The sequence below is a fragment of the Lemur catta genome, chromosome 18 (genome assembly GCF_020740605.2).
Source record: "Lemur catta isolate mLemCat1 chromosome 18, mLemCat1.pri, whole genome shotgun sequence".
NCBI classification, from domain to species: domain Eukaryota; kingdom Metazoa; phylum Chordata; class Mammalia; order Primates; family Lemuridae; genus Lemur; species Lemur catta.
In genome coordinates, this window is record NC_059145.1 from 35,739,618 (window position 1) to 35,757,200 (window position 17,583).

The 17,583-nt window shown below is 44.6% G+C and overlaps 2 protein-coding genes across 6 annotated transcripts in view; one reads left to right on the forward strand and one right to left on the reverse strand.

The window, feature by feature from the left end:
• Window positions 1-1,168, forward strand: part of ACTR8 (actin related protein 8) — a 16,938-nt gene extending 15,770 nt beyond the window's left edge. For both annotated transcript variants that reach the window (XM_045529886.1, XM_045529887.1), the window contains exon 14: window positions 1,014-1,168. The gene's annotated coding sequence lies outside the window, so the exon portion shown is untranslated. The remainder of the gene's footprint in view (window positions 1-1,013) is intronic.
• On the reverse strand, window positions 432-17,459 carry IL17RB (interleukin 17 receptor B). Of its 4 annotated transcripts, none has more exons than XM_045529888.1 (11): window positions 17,367-17,459; window positions 15,244-15,268; window positions 14,364-14,504; window positions 12,703-12,830; window positions 12,134-12,260; window positions 10,554-10,601; window positions 8,857-8,999; window positions 8,411-8,581; window positions 7,301-7,400; window positions 5,748-5,846; window positions 432-1,287 (listed from the first exon to the last, which is right to left on the reverse strand). In XM_045529888.1, the coding sequence occupies exons 1-11, from the start codon at window positions 17,424-17,426 to the stop codon at window positions 725-727; spliced, it is 1,605 nt and encodes a 534-aa protein (XP_045385844.1). In that variant the 5' UTR covers window positions 17,427-17,459; the 3' UTR covers window positions 432-724. The 4 variants fall into 4 exon arrangements, with proteins under 4 accessions (XP_045385844.1, XP_045385846.1, XP_045385845.1 ...); XM_045529890.1 differs by having other exon boundaries at window positions 8,411-8,476; window positions 17,367-17,445; XM_045529889.1 differs by having other exon boundaries at window positions 14,600-15,268; window positions 17,367-17,439.
• Between the last annotated feature and the right edge of the window lie 124 nt (window positions 17,460-17,583).

Genomic DNA, 17,583 nt, shown 5'->3' on the forward strand with positions numbered 1-17,583 from the left:
ATTTTGAACATGAAAAATTACATAAGAACCAAGAAACTCTGACAACTCTGAGAGTTAATAGGTAACTTTGGGCAAAAGTAGATAGCAGGTTTACAGGTAATATATGTTGGTGTTCATGTTAAAAGTTACCTGTACAAGAGACAGGACATGAATCTAGTTTGGAGAGGGAAGGTCTTGTGCAAATACCAGATAATACAAGTGGTTACACATACACTAGATCATCTGGTCAGTAAAGATGGGTTCAGCTTTTTTATTCCCTAGTTTTGGTATCTTGAAAATAAAGATTTTTACATGTAATAGATTTTTCACTTAAGGGGCTGAGTGAATTAGTGAGGGCTTCTTAAATTTAGTATTCATTAATTAAACTTGGACTATTACAGAGCCAAACAGTACTACCTGCAATGCAATGCATGCACTACCAAGACTGGACATTTGGTTGGAAGATGCTTTATTGTTGCATTTTCAGAATGGTCATAGTTTTCAATTATAACTATTTTTGATTTGTAGGTATAAAAATGATTTAGTTTTATAATTATGAATTTAGTTTAAATGCTTAATGCTACAGTGATTGGCAATATTTGTAACAAGAATTTTATTGGCATAAAATGTTTTAACTAGTAGACCACTTCCAGGCTGTAGAGTATACTTTAGGATCATCACAAATGCTTTTTCTGTGATGATCCTGAAGGAAGGCTTCAAGGTCTCTTTGCTTCTCATGGGTGGGCTACAAGGAAAAGCAGCCATTGTGGCAGGCTTGTGACCTTTTCCCCACTGACACATGCTGCTTGACATGGAGAAGTTCTGAGCAGAAAGTGGTGGCATCCTTCATGAGGTGGTACTGGGGGCAGACACTGAGAGCACTGTAATCGTCTTTGGTACCAGCCTCTCTAAAGTACACCACCACATATTTGCGCAGGTGAGTGTGGCTTCTTAGGTCACTGCAGAAAAGGTTAAAGGCAAGGGGGAACAGGTCTTGAGAGTTCTCACTGAGGCTGTCCTCGCTCTTGCCACAGGTACTGTCACACGCGGTGTTGACGTCATTGGAAAGAAGGAAGATTACTTTATCTGCTGCTTGCTTCTGAGTGGTAAGCCACTGCACTGGACCCATCTCTGCTATTTTCTTTTTCTGCCACTTTTCAAGGATGACCTCACTTCTGCAATGGTTTTGAAGAAATTCAGTGAAGTAACAAACTGTATGATGGAAACATACTTCAGATGGGTAAACCACAAGAACCTTAGTGGTGGGTAGTAACGTGGTAGCAGAAAAGGAAGTGGTCTTGATCCTTTCTGTAGAGGGAAGAAAAGCATTTGTTATCTGTGAACAACAAACAGCAAGCTTCTGCTCTGTGTAAAGCATCACTGACAATTGTTCCCTTGCTAGAGAATGTCACCTGAGCACCAGGCATCTTGTTATTGCCTAACAAGAAAACATCCCTGATGTTCCTTTCGAACATATCCCCGGAAACACACTGATCCTTAACACACTGACTGCCACACAAAAAAATATTTTCCTTGGGGCCGCGGTGTTTTATTACGAAAATAGAATAAAAACTTCTAAAACAAAATGATCCTTTCTAATTTAATGAAAAATTTGTCATTTTTTATTGTTTTCTGTGTGTGAGTTATATATAACTTGAAAAATAGTTCACACCACTCCCAAGGTGAAGAGACGTGTGAGTTCCACGTCCTTCTCAAGGCCGCAGGCTCAAAACTAGCATGATTTAAATATAACTCACATGGCAGTTAATGTGTTAAACCATAGAAATAAGTCCTCTTATTCAAGCCTTATCTTTTCAAATAAATTCATAGAAACTGTTTAGGTTTAAGGTACTTTGTTTAAGGCGGGTAGTTATAAATTCAGTATTTTTAATGCTCTATGTAAACACGGACATCTGACCTCTGCACTTCATATGACACTTGGAGTTAACTCAGTAATTGTTTGTACCGTCTTCTACCTGCAGGTGGTAGAGTTTCTTTATATTTCCATAAAGTCAAGTGGTACCCCATTTCAGCCCCTGAAACTTACCTAGAATTCTGTCCTGTACAGTGTCATAAAACAGAAACTCTGTATGAAACTACTTTAATTAATACAGGTCAAACAACATCCCCTAAATATAAGTATTTTTGAGGTAAAAATGCCACATAGCTTTCTTAGCTTAGAACATGGAGTTAATCTTATTCTATCTACATTGTCACAAATGACTGAAAGTGCATTTATATTTCCTTTTCTACATGTAGAGAAAAGCAGGTTTTTAATCATTCTGCCTCTAGCTGTGTACCTATATAAATACTGACTTCTGTATGCAAATACTTAATGTTTCAGAGTTGGCAAAGACCTTAGAGAGTACAGGTGATGCTTGAGCAATGCAGGGGTCAGGAGTACCAGCTCCCCCATGCAGTTGAAAATCCACAGTAACTCCTGGCTCCCCCAAAACCTTACTACTAATAGCCTACTGCTGACTTACCAATAACATAAACAGTTGATTAATGCATACTTTGTATATCATATATATTCTGTGTTCTTATGATAAAGCTAGAGAAAAAGGTTATTGAAATAATGAGAAAATATATTTATTAAGTGGAAATGGATCATCATAAAGGTCTTCATCCTCCTCATGTTGAGTAGGCTGAATAGGAGGAGGCAGACAAGGGGTTGGTCTTGCTGTCTAGGGTGGCAGAAGCAGAAGAGGTGGAGGAGGTGGAAGGAGAGGCAGGCACACTCAGGGGAACTTTATGGAAATGCATCATACATCATAATTTATGGCCTTTTTGCTTTCCCATTTCTCTAGAAGTGTTTCTATGAGGTATCATTCCTTCTACCATTTGTTTTAGTCTCAGTGCCTGTATCACAGAAGGGTCCATGTTGTAAAAAAAGTCAAAAGCAGTCTTGAATAATTGGAACCCTTCTGCCAGACTGATGTCAGTTTGTTTTCTCGCTGTTTCCTCTGCGTCGTCTTCTTACTGTCTGGCACTGGTTCAGAAGCACTCATCTCCGTCAGGTCGTCTTCCGTTACTTCCTCTGGTGTGGTGTCTGTTAGCTCTTAAATGTCTCCAACACCCGTATCTTGAAATCTTTCACTTCCCTGCCCCCACCTTTTCTGCCATATCCATAAGCCCTTTCATGATTTCCTTGATTGACTCTGTCGTAAATCCTATAAAGTCATGCATAACATCTGGACAGAGTTTTCTTCAGCAGAAATTTATTGTTCCTGGCCTGATGGCTTTCACAGCTTTTAGTGTAACAACAGTGGCATCTTTAGTGGTGTAATCCTTCCAGACCTTCATGGTGTTCTCTCTGTCGGGGCTGTCTTCCACAGTGTTGACAATCCTTTCCATAGAGTGCTGTGTGTAATGAGCCTTAAAGGTCCCTATGGCCCCCTGATCTAGAGGCGGAATTAGAAACACTGTGTTTGCAGGCAGGTAGACCACTTTGATGCCTTTGGTGTTGAACTCGTGGGGTCCTGCGTGGCCAGGGGCATTTTACAATATCAAAAGAACTTTAAAAGGCCGTCCCTTACTGGCCAGGCACTTCCTGACTTGACTTCAGAGACAAAGCACTGATGGAACCAACCTAGAAAAAGGGTTTTTGTCATCCAGGCCTTGTTGTACCACCAAAAGACTGGCAGTCAGTGTTTATCTTTTCCCTTCAAGGCTCGGGGTAGCAGCTTTATAGATAAAGGCAGTCCTGATCACAAACCTGACTGTGACTGCATTTGTGCAAAATAATAGAGTTAGTGTCTTCCTTCCTTCCTTAAATCCTGGTGCTCACTTCTCTTCCTTACTAATAAATGTTCTCTGTAGCATATTTTTTTTTTCCAGAATAGGTTACTTTTGTCTGCATTAAAAACCGTTCAGGAAGATACTCTTTCTCCTCAGTGATTTTTCTTAATGGTGTCTGGGAACTTCTCTGTTGCCTCTTGGTTGGCAGAACCTGCATCTGTTACCTTGACTTTTTTTTTTTTTTTTTTGAGACAGAGTCCCTGTTGCCCAGGCTAGAGTGCCGTGGCATCAGCATAGCTCACAGCAACCTCAAACTCCTGGGCCCAAGCGATCCTCCTGCCTCAGCCTCCCAAGTAGCTGGGACTACAGCATGCGCCACCATGCCCAGCTAATTTTTTCTATATATATTTTTAGTTGTCCATATAATTTCTTTCTATTTTTAGTAGAAATGGGGTCTCGCTGTTGCTCAGGCTGGTCTCGAACTCCTGAGCTCAAACGATCCTCTCGCCTCCGCCTCCCAGAGTGCTAGGATTACAGGCATGAGCCAACGCGCCCAGCCTTATCTTGACATTTTTTTGACCCAAACTTCTTTCTAAAATTATCAAACATCCTTTGCTGGAATGAAATTCTCCAGCTTTAGAACCTTCACCTTCCTTTTGCCTTAAGTTGTCTTATAATGACTTTGCTTTTTCTCAAATCATATTAGAATCTATAGTAGGCCTTTCTTATAGCAATTTCGCACCCACCTAAAAGCTGCGTTTTCAATACCAGATAAGAAGATATTTCACAAAAAGTGCAAGATTTTCACACCTGCTGGCACCACAGCTTGACTAATTTCTTTTTCTTTCCTTTTTTTTTTTAAACAATGGTCCTTATTTATGCTGGATTCATTATCTTGAAATGGTGGGCAACTGCAGTTGCAGGCCTTAATCTATGATACATATCAGGCATTTCACCTTTTTCTTGTAATGTCATGACTTTTCTCTGCTTCTTGGCAGCACTTCTAGAATCACTAGTGGCACTTGGTATGGGTTCCAGGGTGTTATTCAAGGTTTACAGTTTGCATTAAACATGAAAAATATGCAAGGACCACTGGAGATCAAACTTTTTACTGTGATATGCAATTTGCTGGACAGATGAACTGCTCACATGGAGAGGATTAGCATCACATGGTGTTTTAAGCAGACACAACACTTGAGCTCACTATAATAGCAACAGGAGGTGGCTATGAAATTATTACAGTAGAACAGTGTGTACTGCAGTTAATTTTATGCAGGTAATACCGCATCTTTGTTTACATTTCTCTCAGCTGTGAATGGTGCCATGTACAGTCTGTGTACATAAGTTTTGTTAAATTTTTGCTTTTTATAATAGATTTATGAGTATTTTATGGTAGTGAATGATAAAATAGATTAATATCTACATATATTTTATGCATTCATGACATACCTAACCTTTTTAAAATTTTTTCAATATTTATAGGCTATGCAGTTTGTCTATTTCAAATTGTTGCAACTCTCCAAAACTTTCTAATATTAATATATTTACTGAAAAAAATTCACATATAAGTGGACCCATGTGGTTCAAACCCGTGCTGTTTAAGGGTTAACTGTATATGAATCCAAGAATGTTTTTCTTACACCTCAGAAAAGCTATTTTTAAAAATTAGGAACTAGCATAGAGTACCTGTCACAGGTAAAGTGCAATTTGTTACCATTCCTCTTTTGCCCATTTCAGTACTTATAGTTACCTCAGTGGTAAAAATAAAACAGGTGATAGTCACCAGGTCTGGAAGTCCTGACTGCTTTAACCTGGCAGCTGTAATCCAGTCATTATCCTGTCAGTCTGTGGGAACACTGAAAGGCACTAAATAAATGCTGTCTAACTCTGGGAAATGCCAACATGTGATTGCCTCTAGAGGAACCTCCTTTAAAAAAATTTATCTGTTACAGGTGGCTTGGGAAGAAAAATAATTTTTTTAATATTATTTCCTCATTAAGATATTTTTTAAAAATTACAGTGCTTACCATGCCTCCACATTAGATAGATCCCGGCCACCAGCACCCACGTGACCACCAGCAGAGACGGGAGGAGGAACGGCAGCCAGCCTCCTAACATGCTGCTGTCTGGAGAAAACAAAGCTCACTCACCTTTGGCAAAACAAAACCATGTTTATCTATTTGAAAACTAAGATGTTTTTTACTCTATACTTTGTAGAGTTTAGATCCCTTCAAAACCAAGGGTCAGAAGATCTTTTGGGAGTCTGCTAATCTCTGTTTTTCCATTAGATTCTCAAAAGGGATGTGGGACCCAGGAGGTTAAGAACAGTCTTCTACAAGCTCTTCCTTACCTGCGTGGGCATTTTCACTGTAGTAACCAGAGTTCACATTTGGTTTTTTTGTTCTTTGAGGAATCAGTGTTGTTCTGGGATTCGGGGTATAGTTACTTACATACATAGTATGTATGATGTATGGATGCCTTTTTTTTTTTTTTTTTTTTTGAGACAGGGTCTTGCTCTGTCTCCTGGGCTAGAGTGCAGTGGCATCATCATAGCTCACTGCAACCTCAAAGTCCTGGGCTCAAGTGATCCTCCTGCCTTAGCCTTTCAGGTAGCTGGGACTACAGGTGTACACTACCATGCTCAACTAACTTTTCTATTTTTTGTAGAGACAGAGTCTCGCTCTTGCTCAGGTTGGTTTCTAACTCCTGGCCTCCCATCTTGGCCTCCCAAAGTGCTAGGATTACTGGTGTGAGCGACCTCGCCCAGTCTAGATGGCATTTTTAAAGGCTGTTTTGATAGAGTGATATATGTGGGGGATAATGCCACCGCCTCACAGAATATCGAGGCTTAGGTAAATTCAGGCACGATGTGCTCAGGCATCCATGAGGCCCTGTGCCCACGCAGAAGTCGGGATTGTTAGGCACCTGGGTTGTCTTCACTTCATTTGGCTGAGATTCTAAGAATGACACCTTCTGTCTTTTGACCCCATCCCTGTGCTAGTTCTGCAACATTTTATTTGTCCATCTAAAACGAAAGAACTAACTGACACTTCTCTAAATCTAGAGAGACATTTTCCAGAACAGGTTGCTCTCAGGTACCAGTGAGGTATGTCTTTGGTGCCAGCATTCCTAATTTGTTTATTCAAATGTTGGCTGTGTGACCGCATCAAGTCACAGTAACAGCTCAGCCTGGGCTGCTGAGCCTGGTGAGAGAATCATAATGTAGTGAAATGTGTATTCCCTGTACACCCAGCCATTTGGGCCATTGACCTTTTTCAGCAGATCCCTGTGACACTCAGAACATCCATTTTACACTGTTTATTTTTTTCCTTCAGTGTATCCTGCTTCATAAAGGGTCATGAGTGGTTTTACAAATAAAGCCTTTGTTCTTACTCCGTTGTAGGCTCTCTGGGACAGTTTTGGTGGCTTTCTCTGCACCCCGGTTCAGCATACATAGTTAGGGACCCCTCACTCCCCATGTGCACATGCCCTGCCACGTATTGAGTGGGTGGCAGTGAAAATTGGGCCCTTCATGTCCTGAACGGCTTGAATCATCCTATGAAAACAACTAGGCACTTACTCGTATCCAGAGGGAAGGGAACACCTGTTTGTGGGCAAAGGACAACAGTTCCTTTGTGTCGGATGCAGTCATTGCCACAAGTAGAGAAATACGGAATCAACTGAGGAAAAATGAGAGACAGAAAGTTCACAATATGCTTCAGAGCAAAATCTCAACATTATTCCTACTTCACCTTCTCTTCCCTTTTCTGGTTTCAGCCCTACATCTAGCATTGTCATGGGCATTTTTTCCTTGGTCACACATCTGTAACAAAGCCCTAAAATCCAAACCAGTGACCCAAGACTGAAACACCTAAGACCCCCAGGTTCTGAACGTAAACTCTGTACATGTAACTAATATGTGGGTTCCTTATCTGAAAGGGCTAGGTCACATCTTAGCACACAATGCTTCCTCTAGAAAAAGAGAGCAGTAGTGCTCTTACTGACTTCAGTCCGTGCTTTACAACAGGCAGGTCCCCTGTGATTAGGAAATTCTATAGTTCCCTGGAAAAGGAGTGTAGTCATAATGTGCTTGCTCCTGCCAGCATGTCAGGGCATTTATGTTCCAGATAATGAGGAACAAAAGCTCCTTACTCTCGTGGGTGTGGCTGTGTTCCACCGGACCCTCCATGTCCCCACTTTATAAACTCAGAGTTGAAAGACCTGAGGGCATCTATGGGTCCAACTTCCTGTTTTCTGCCTTGGTCAGCAGAGGCCCTGAGAGGACAGGCAGTCCCTCTCCAAAGTTCATACACTCATGTGGAACCCAGACCTGATTTCAAATCCTTTGGAACTTCATTTTACTGTTAAAACTGATGCTTGGGGAAGTAAAATGGTACTTCTATCCCTGAGTGTCTGTGACAGAAACAGAAAGAAAAGCACTTTGGAGAGTCAGCAGCCACTAATACAAGCAAAAGGACCACGACTGCAAGGTCAGCTTCCTGGCCCCAGCACCGTGGAGACTGCAGAGGAGGAGCCTCTGTTAACCTCACTAAACTCGGGTCTGCTGGCAGAAGTGTGTTTGGGAGGAGAGAATGAACTCATCTTTAAAAGGACTCATCAAAAGCAATTATGGGGGAACAGTCAGTCTTCTACTATCCCTCCCCTCCCTAAAGCACCTGTTAAACTTTACCTGAACCACAGCACCTTCGCTCTCCCCAGTCACCGGAATCACCACAGAAGTTCGAGATAGTTTGTTCTGGTGCAGGTAAGTGAGACAGTCAAGAATTGAGTCACGAGTGAGCAGATCAAAGACCACCAGTGAACGAGCCTTGCTTTTCAAACTGACTTTCAGGTCATTAGACTATGTTTGAACAAGGATTCATTTCATACTTCTGAAACTCCTTTTTTTGGTTTTAGATTCATAGTGACATATCCCAGGATGCCCACAGGGACTTGTTTTTATTTGTTGAATTAACCAAAATGGCCCAACCCCTTTCAGACAACAGACAGTTGTGTGCTCTCTCCAAAGAGAGGCTGCTCAGGAATCCTAAAGTGTCCTCATTTTCCATCCACAAGCGAAGGAAAGCTGGAGGTTGACGATGGGGATGACGTTAAGGGAATGAAGGGAAAGAGTACCTCCAACACGTTAGAAAACCCAATGACGGTGTTATTCAGGATAAGAGCCATGTATCTATTTCCAAGGGGACTGGCTGTAAAATTCACTTCTACCGTCTTCTCGTTCTTCTTACAAGCGGTGATGTTTGGATCCCACAGACTTCCTGTGAGTTGAGAGAGAATCACATGGTGGATGAACCTGCTACCTGCTGCCTCATGAAAATTCCCCAAAGGGCTTTACAAAGACTAATCTAAGTTCTCAGGCACACATCTAAGACACAGGGACTCCACTGCACAGCGAACTTTTTGTCGTTGCTCCCAGAGTCCCAGAGTATCTGCTGCTCAAGAAAAGTATAGGGATCCCACATCGCTGCTCTGCTGAAAATAGCTTCCCTGGGCTGAGGGTGGTAGGAGGCTCTGACTGGGTTCTGCTTCTCACTTATGTTCTTAATCTCTGCTTTCAGATAAGGGCCGGCAGTGGGGGGCTTGGGGGGTGGGGAGGGATGTCAGTATTTTCTCCTCCTCAGGATGGGGAGAAGGAGCCACAGGTTAGGAGACATGCCTAAGATTACAGAGCAAGTAAATTCAGGATCAGGACTACGACCACTAGAACATTCTGTGTTCCAGGAACCTCATAGATCAGACAATTCTGCAAGTTTTACTGGATGCAAAGAAAGAAGGAAATGGCTCAAAGCTTAGAGGATACCCTGACAGATCGACTCCTTCAGAAAAAGTCAGTTGTCTCATTGATGTGACTTGCAAATAAGGACTAGATTGATTTCCAGGAACATGACATGTAATAGCATGAATTATCTTCCGCACCTAGGAGACCATTTCAGGCCCTGGCTCCGAACCATCTTTAGGAGTTCAAGGTCCTCCGACCTCCTCACACCCCAATGTTCACACTCCTACAGATCACTCTCCGGGGAGGCGAGAAAGGCAGCTCAGTGCTCCAAATCTGCCTTCTCACCAGGACGGCACATGCAGCTCAGTCTGACAGGGTACCCAGGGAGGCCTTGTCGGGTGAAGAGTGCCTAGAAGTTTGGAACCAATCCCCCCAAATGCCACAACCCTTATTTAGCATCCCAACATTAAATTACCCAGAAATTTACACAAACCCTTGGAAATCGGGCCTTAGCGACTGATTATTCTAAAGGTGCTTATTTCAAACTTGAAGGGATTGGGTTCTAATAGTCTAGCATGTGAAAGGTGATCCCATTTGAGGACACAGGATAAGGGCATGCTTCTAGGTCATTCCTTTAGCTAACACTCCCACTTGAATGTTTGTGAATCCAAGCAGAAGGTTCTCAGGGTCCCCATGGCCACAGGTTGGCAGTGCTGGTGTCTGGGCAGGTGAAAGGGCTTACAGGGCTCCAAGCCATCAGGAAGGGCCTCCAGCTGGCACCACTGTTAAGTGTGATTTGCGCTAAAATGTTAGCCGAGGGGATGGGGATGGTTTTGTGTGACAACATTGATGCTCTGCTACATAAACCTACTAAGAGCCTATCCCCTGGACAGGCTGCTCAACTCAGTGGGCAAAGTGCTGGGAAGGGATTAGGAGCCCTGGGTGCTTCTGCCTTCACTGTCTGAGCGACTTGGATCCATAACCCCCCATCCCATAGGCCTCCATTTCTTCATCTGTAAAAAGATGGAGAGAGCTGTGCTGGCTCAAGTTACCAGTTTCTTCAATAACAAAAGCAAATGCTGTATTTACTTACCTGCCTCAATGCACTTCTTTTTATGTTTCATTGTGTGGTCTAGGCAGCCTGGAAATTTGAAAGTTTTTACATTTTAGAAGAGGTATCTCTGTTCCACCCTCTTGCCAACAAGTACACACACACACACACACACACACACACACACACACACATGCACACGCACGCATACCACACCTGTAACGAATTGCCAAAACAGTCCAGACACAAGATGGCAGATTTAAATGGGACACTAACATTTGACTGTTAAGCCAAAGATCATCTCCCCATGATGTGATAACCAGAGTCTAATTTAAATACAGCCTTTATCTAAACAATAGCTATGATCCCCAAGAGAAGATCTTTAGAAACATTTGGTAGTATATGTAGATATTGCCTCTTCCAGGACATGAAACTTAATCTACCCCCGACCCCCACCCTAGGATGGGGTAGATTTAGTGGCTTGTTTCCAAAACCTAGAGTTGAGAAATCTACCTAGAATGGATTTACAAGAGAAGCCTCGCAGGTACCACCTTAACCAAGGTGACCTCAGCAGTGACGTCACACGCCCCCAGAGGAGACTGAGGAGACACAAGGAACTAAAAGTAATGGAACAGAAAGAGGACTTTAATGAAAAAGCACGTGAAATCCAAAAAAGTCTGGAGTTTAGCTAATAGAAATGTATTAATGTTGGTTTCTTAGTTTTGACAAATGTACTATGGTGATGGAAGATGTTAACAATGGGAGAATCTGGGTGAGAGGTATATGGAAACTCTTTTTATTATCTTTGCAACTTTTCTATAAATGTAAATTAGTCCAAAATAAAAAAGTTTATTTGAAAACAAAATGAGGTTTGGTCTTATCAAGAAAGCTGGAAACTGCTGTGTAGTAGTAAATGGCACAGCACCACAAACATGCTGGACCACAATCTCAGAGGCCTTTTGGCTTTGACGCCTCCCCCGAGACAGAAGACAGCACTGGGGCACAGAGCAGGTGACCCAGCCCAGATGGGCCCTTCATACACATGAACCTGCCTCTTCCCCACCACAGCCTGGCATTGCACTCAGTACCACCCTGCCTCTCATAGACAGCCCAGGGACAAGCCTACTGGAGTCTGCAGATCCTCAGAGGCCTGGCCACACGCAGCCCACCAGAAAGCTGAGACTAGAAGGAACAAATGTTTTGCATCAATGGCATAAAAAGCAGCTAAAGTGCATTGGTCAAGAAAGACCAGAGTCTGAATGTCAGCTTCAGTTTTACTGTGTGTATAATGCAGGGCAAGTTACTTAACCTCTCAATTTCTTCATCTGTAAAATGGGGCTGTCCCAACCTTGGGGTTGTTGGGAGGCTTAAATGAAATGTCACATGTCAAGTACTCAGCACTGTGCCTGACACACAGGAAGGGGCTTTTTCCTACATTTCACCTGACCTAATCCTCTCTGCTCTGTGAGTGAGGTGTGGTTATACTATGTCTGTATTATAGGTGAGGAAACACTTGGCCAGGCCAAAGGCCCTATCCAGGGTTCCCCGGGCTTTCTGCTCCAAACCACACACCCCAAAGCAGGCAAAACAAGACAGAACAACAGAAGAGTGAGGAAGTTTACCTGGTGAGGTGAAATTCACAGACAAGGAAGGGCCATCTTCATTCATATTTGCATTGGGGATATTATGGGCCCCAATGAAATAGCGTGTGTTCGGCTCCACAGGAAAGCCTACGTAGGAAAATGTCCACTGAAAGGCAAAGCAAGGAACCCTGAGTTCCCAGCACACCGTGCAATGCAAAAACAGTACCTCTGTGTGTTGCCCTTTTCATTGTAATTTCATTCCTTGTTCTGCTGAAACGTATGTTTCTAGCCAGCGTCTGCTTAGGGAGTGGGCACCACCCAGTTTGCTGTGTAAGTCACAGAATCAGAGAAGTGTAAAATTTTACAGTCAGGATATAATTTATCCAGCTCCCCTCACTTTGCTGATAGGGAAATTGAGGCCTAGAGATGCTGACTTGCCCAGGGGACAGAGTAGAGAAGCAGCCAGAAAAGAGATTCAAGCCCAGGCATCCTGCTCCAGGGTCTGAGCTGAGTCGTAGCTGCTCACCAGCCTGTGTGTGCAGCCTGCAGTCCATGCTCCCCAAAGGTCCCAGCTTGCCACAGTTAGCCAAGTGCCTAAAAGTGCTTACTTTGCCGCCAGAGGGTCTGGTCTGGCTCTCGAAGGCCTTTGTGTAATTGCACCTCACACAGCTGTAGGACTGGAATTTGCCTTTGCCCGTCACGCAGATCTTGGTGGCATTCAACAAGCGGATGCTGGCTGGCGAGATAGGCAAGAGGGCAGTTGTTTATTTAGCGCTGTGTGGCTGACGTGATGCTTGTTATTTTGCTAGCATGCTTTCCGTTACGCCTCAGCTCCTAGTCACAACAGCACTAAAAGGTAGGAACAATTCTGCCCAGTTTACAGATTGAGTGAGTGAGGCATGGCGAGTTGCAGGGAGCTTTGCTTAAGCTTACAAAGCTCAGCAGCAGCAGATGTGCATTCAAAGACCAAAGGCCAAGCTCCTTTCTTCTCAGAGGTCAGCCTGGGTTTCGTAGGATGCCTACAAAGGTGACTGTAGCTCTGCATTTTTCTGGGTCTCAAGAAGAACAGGCCTGCCTCAGAGAACCCACAAAGACCCTCCGAGGGAGTCATCACCACACCATGCCTGATCTGACTGCACCTTTGTCCTTGCTGATTCTTCTCTCTGGAAGGCCCTTTCTTCCCATTCTCTTCCTCCAAGTCTTACTTCTTTAAACCCCGTCTAACTCATGCACCATAGCCTATGACAATAGCCAAAAAAGAGCTCACTCTGTGCCAGGCAAGGGGCCAAACCTTATTGCCTCATCTCACTTAATGTAGTCTCACCAGGGCCCCTCTCCTGGGCCTCCCTGCCGCATCCCACTCAGATGGAGCACAGCTCCCTTCTGGGATTCCCCTGACACTGTGCCTGTGTCCGCCTCCCCGACTCCCCTGAAAGCCCTGCTGGGTGGAGACTGCAGCCAACTCATCTCTCTGTGCCTGGCACTCATGGATTCTTGAATGGATAGACTTTACCTGAATTTAGCAGATGGAAACCACAAATGGCATTAGGATCCCAGGATTAGCTCATCAAAGGAACTCGCCTTGCCTTGCAGTGTAATCTTGGGGAAATGCCAAGAGTTTCATGATGTCATTTAGGAAGTGAAGAAGTCACCTACCTAAGCCAGTGCTTTTCCTAAACTAGAGGGAATCATCTCTGCCTTACCCTATCTTCTTCCACGAAGTATAACATACAGAAAGCACACAGATCGTAAGTAAGTGCACCACTTGCATTTGCACACTAACGTGACTAGTACGCAGGTCAAGAAACACCCCAGGAGCGTCCCTCGTGCTTCCTTTGTCACGCCCACCCCAAGAGTACCACTACCCTGACTTCTTAACTGCTAGATTAGTTTTACAGCATTTTCTGTAAATGGAATCATGGCATGTATGACTGTGGGCATGCACACAGATATAAACGTATGAACTCTTTTGAATCTGGCTTCTTACGTTTGTGACATTCATGCATATTGTGTGTAGTTACAGAGCATTCACTCTCACTGCTATAATGGAATCCTTTGGTGATTCCATTCTGCTGTTGGGCCTTTGAGTCCTTTCCAATTTGGGGCTGTTTATGAATAGTGCTGCTATAAACAGCCTCGGATGTGGCTTTTGGTGCATGTATTTATTTCTGTTGGGAATGCTTAGGAGTGGAATTAATGGGTCATATAGTCTACACATTTCTGGTTTAGTAGACACTTGAGGCCTTATATTTGACTGGGGCAAACTTACCATCTGCGCGGAGCATCCAGCTTATATTCATCAAAATTGAATAATCCTCTGTTGTAACACTGGTTTTAACAGGTTCCACTTGGAGATCCCTCAAGTCACCTGGGGTCAGAATATGTTGGATCTCCCACTCTCGAGATGGCCCTGGGAAAAGGCAAGACTTCCCGTGATACTCCTTTTCCCAGCCCCATCTGATGCCATCTCCTCTCAGTGACCCACCCTGGTCCACCCCCACTCACAGTGCATCACTTCCTGCTAAGGTGGGCCAAATGTTTCTTGGTGCTGGCTCTTTTATAGTCGAGGTGATGTTGACCTAAGAAAAATACTCTCAATCTCCTGGTGCCAACCTACAGAGCACTTGGGACCACTCTAGATACCTGTATATGTAAGTACATATATACATAGTGTATTTAACATGTTTATTAGGGTCAGTCCTGCTTGCTCTGTACCTCAGCCCTGGACTCCAGCCAGCTGGCCCGCATAATCCCCACGTTCCCACCTCCTAGCCTTTGCTGGTGCCATCTCTCCTCCAGCTCACCCTCCTTACCCACATGGCAGAAGCCCACCCATTCTTCAAATGCTACCATCTCAAACACCCACTCTTCTATGAAACATTTGCTTTCTGGTCCCAACTGTAAGTGATCTCTCTCCGTAGAGTGGCAGGCATCACTTTCCACCTTGCATGGCAAGTCCTACCCTGCTGTGCTGACTCACCTGAAACACCTCTTTATTCTGCCAGAACAGAGACTTCATCTGCATCAGCTCACAAAGCAATGGTTCACCCTGTGTCTGGTCTCTGATGTCCTAAATGTACAGGCCCCCTTAAAATTACAACTATGCTTCCAAAGCAAAGCCCACAGTACCCATTCCCTAACGCACCTACCATTTTCAGAGCCACACTGAATAGTCTGTGGGAGAGAAAGAGACCAAATGTCATGTGGAAGCCAGCAAACCACAAGCCTTCCTCTGCTGAATTAGACAACATACCATCTTGTCCCTTAAATGCATAAACAAGTGACCAAATTTCAAAGAAAAGATGAACTGGTTCCACATCATAGCTTCATTGTAGCCTATGATGGCCCGTGGATTCACCATCAGTGTACCTGATCCTCAAGCCAGCCCACACCCTCACTTGAAGACCAGGGGTGGGTCTCCATCTGTCTCTGGGTGTCAGCCTTCCCTGCCACAACCAGGGGATGTGGACCATCATGAAGCTCCTTCACACTCTAATGTTTATAGGTTATCAGAATGGTCTGGAGTATTTATTGAGTTTCCCTAGATTAAGGAGTAGCTGTGCTAAGAAGATGAAAGGAAGGAAGCTATGAATGTAGTCTATGGTACCTTCCCCAGGTTCTTTAAAACATTCCCCTTTTGTTTTTTTAGAGATGGGGTCTCACTCTATCACCCAGGCTAGAGTGCAATGGCACAATCATAGCTTGCTGTGACCTCGAAGTCCTGGGCTCAAGCGATCCTTCTGCTTCAGCTTCCCTAGTAGCTGGGACTATAGGCGTGCACCACCACGACTGGCTAATTTTTAAATTTGTTGTAGAGACAAGGTCTCACCATGTTGCCCAGGCTGGTATTGAACCCCTGGCTTCAAGCAATCCTCCCTCTTCAGCCTCCCAAAATGCTGGAATTACAGGTGTGAACCACTGTGCTAGGCCAAAATATTCCCCTTGCTAATACAAAAAGACTCACCTATGCTATTATTTAGAAAACCATATGCAACTTTGATTTCATCATGTTATGTTTTTAAAAGAACTTTAAAAAAAATAAATCTGGGTTATCAGTGTGCAAGAAAATTTGGTACTAAACCCTTTGAAGTTAACTGCTCATGTCTTTCCATAAGAAAAAATAATTTGTATTTTGGTTTTGGAGTAAAATACTGAACCTAAAATATTTAACTTTTAGGCAGCAGCAAGTTCCAATGACAAGACTCCATGTGGTAAGTCCACCAGCTCTGGACTCTGATCTCTTTATGTGTCCACATTTCCAAACACCTTGTAAAACGGAAGGCAGGACTTCTGATGGTTTGAGTAATTTGAGTTTGGGCAAAATCATCAGTCACTCCTCTGTCTTTTTAAAAATGAACTCTAAGGGATAAATCAAACTTTTTAAAAAAACAAGACACCGTACTAGGAGCTGAGTTCTTGTCAAAGGGCTGGTGAGACAAGTTTTAGGAAGAAGCCAAGCAACACTCTAAACGTTACAGAGTTCAAACTGTTGGCCTTACAGCGCAGTTACAGCAAAAGGATGAATTCTTCCTTCAGTGGAAACAGCCAAGGCTGCCTGGAACTTGAGACAGAGGGCAAGGATAGGCGCTGAGGACAGCAGGCAACAATGAATGGGGTTTGTCTTTCCCTAACCATCAAGTCACCACCATGCTGTTATGCCATGCGCAGAGGGCAGGGACATAATCACGAATGCTATTTTGGGGATGAGCTTTTTCCTCTTCGGTGACCAGAAGATTCCCTCAATCATTCAAGGCGCCGGGGAAGAAAGGCAGCTTGCCTTCATGAATGAACAAGGCAGACAACATGACAAAAAAAGGCGGGTGCTAATGGAGAAGCAGTTCTTGTGCCCCAACAGGTGGGCAGACCCCTCCACAATGATCATCTAGTATGCGCCGGGCTCTCTGCTGCTGTGTTGCAGACCCTCAATTCCTTAAGAGACCGTGGTCAGTTAGGTACTACCGTTCGTTTTTCCGATGAGGACACGGAGGTTTGGTGAGCATAAATGACAGGATCAAGAGTACGGGGTGGCATTTCAGGAGATTAGGTCTGATTCCCGCACCCCGACTCAAGTAGCCTGACGCCGGATGCCCACCAGGCTGGGGACAGCTGGACTAGGGAGCTGTGAGGCTCATGGGGCTGCAGGGTGCAGACATACCCTCTCCAGCCGGCGGTCCACGCTTTCGCAGAAGCGCGGGCTGGCGGGTCGCACACCGCCAGGATCCGGGCTCGAGGGACCTTTGAAACAGGGGAAGGGGTGCGGGCGGGGGCTTACCGGCTCTCGCGGCACAGCGCTCCTGCACAGCGCGGCCAAGCTCAACAGCACGAGCGACATCGCCAGGGCGGCGCGCGGGACCCCGGCCAGCCGCCCGCTGCGCTCTTAATCCTGCTCCTGGGGCCGCCCCCTCCCGGCTCCGCCTCCCGCAGCGCCGCCCCCTGCCAGGGTGGGGCAGATCTCAGAGCCCGGGCCTGCGGGGCTCGGAGGGGTGGGC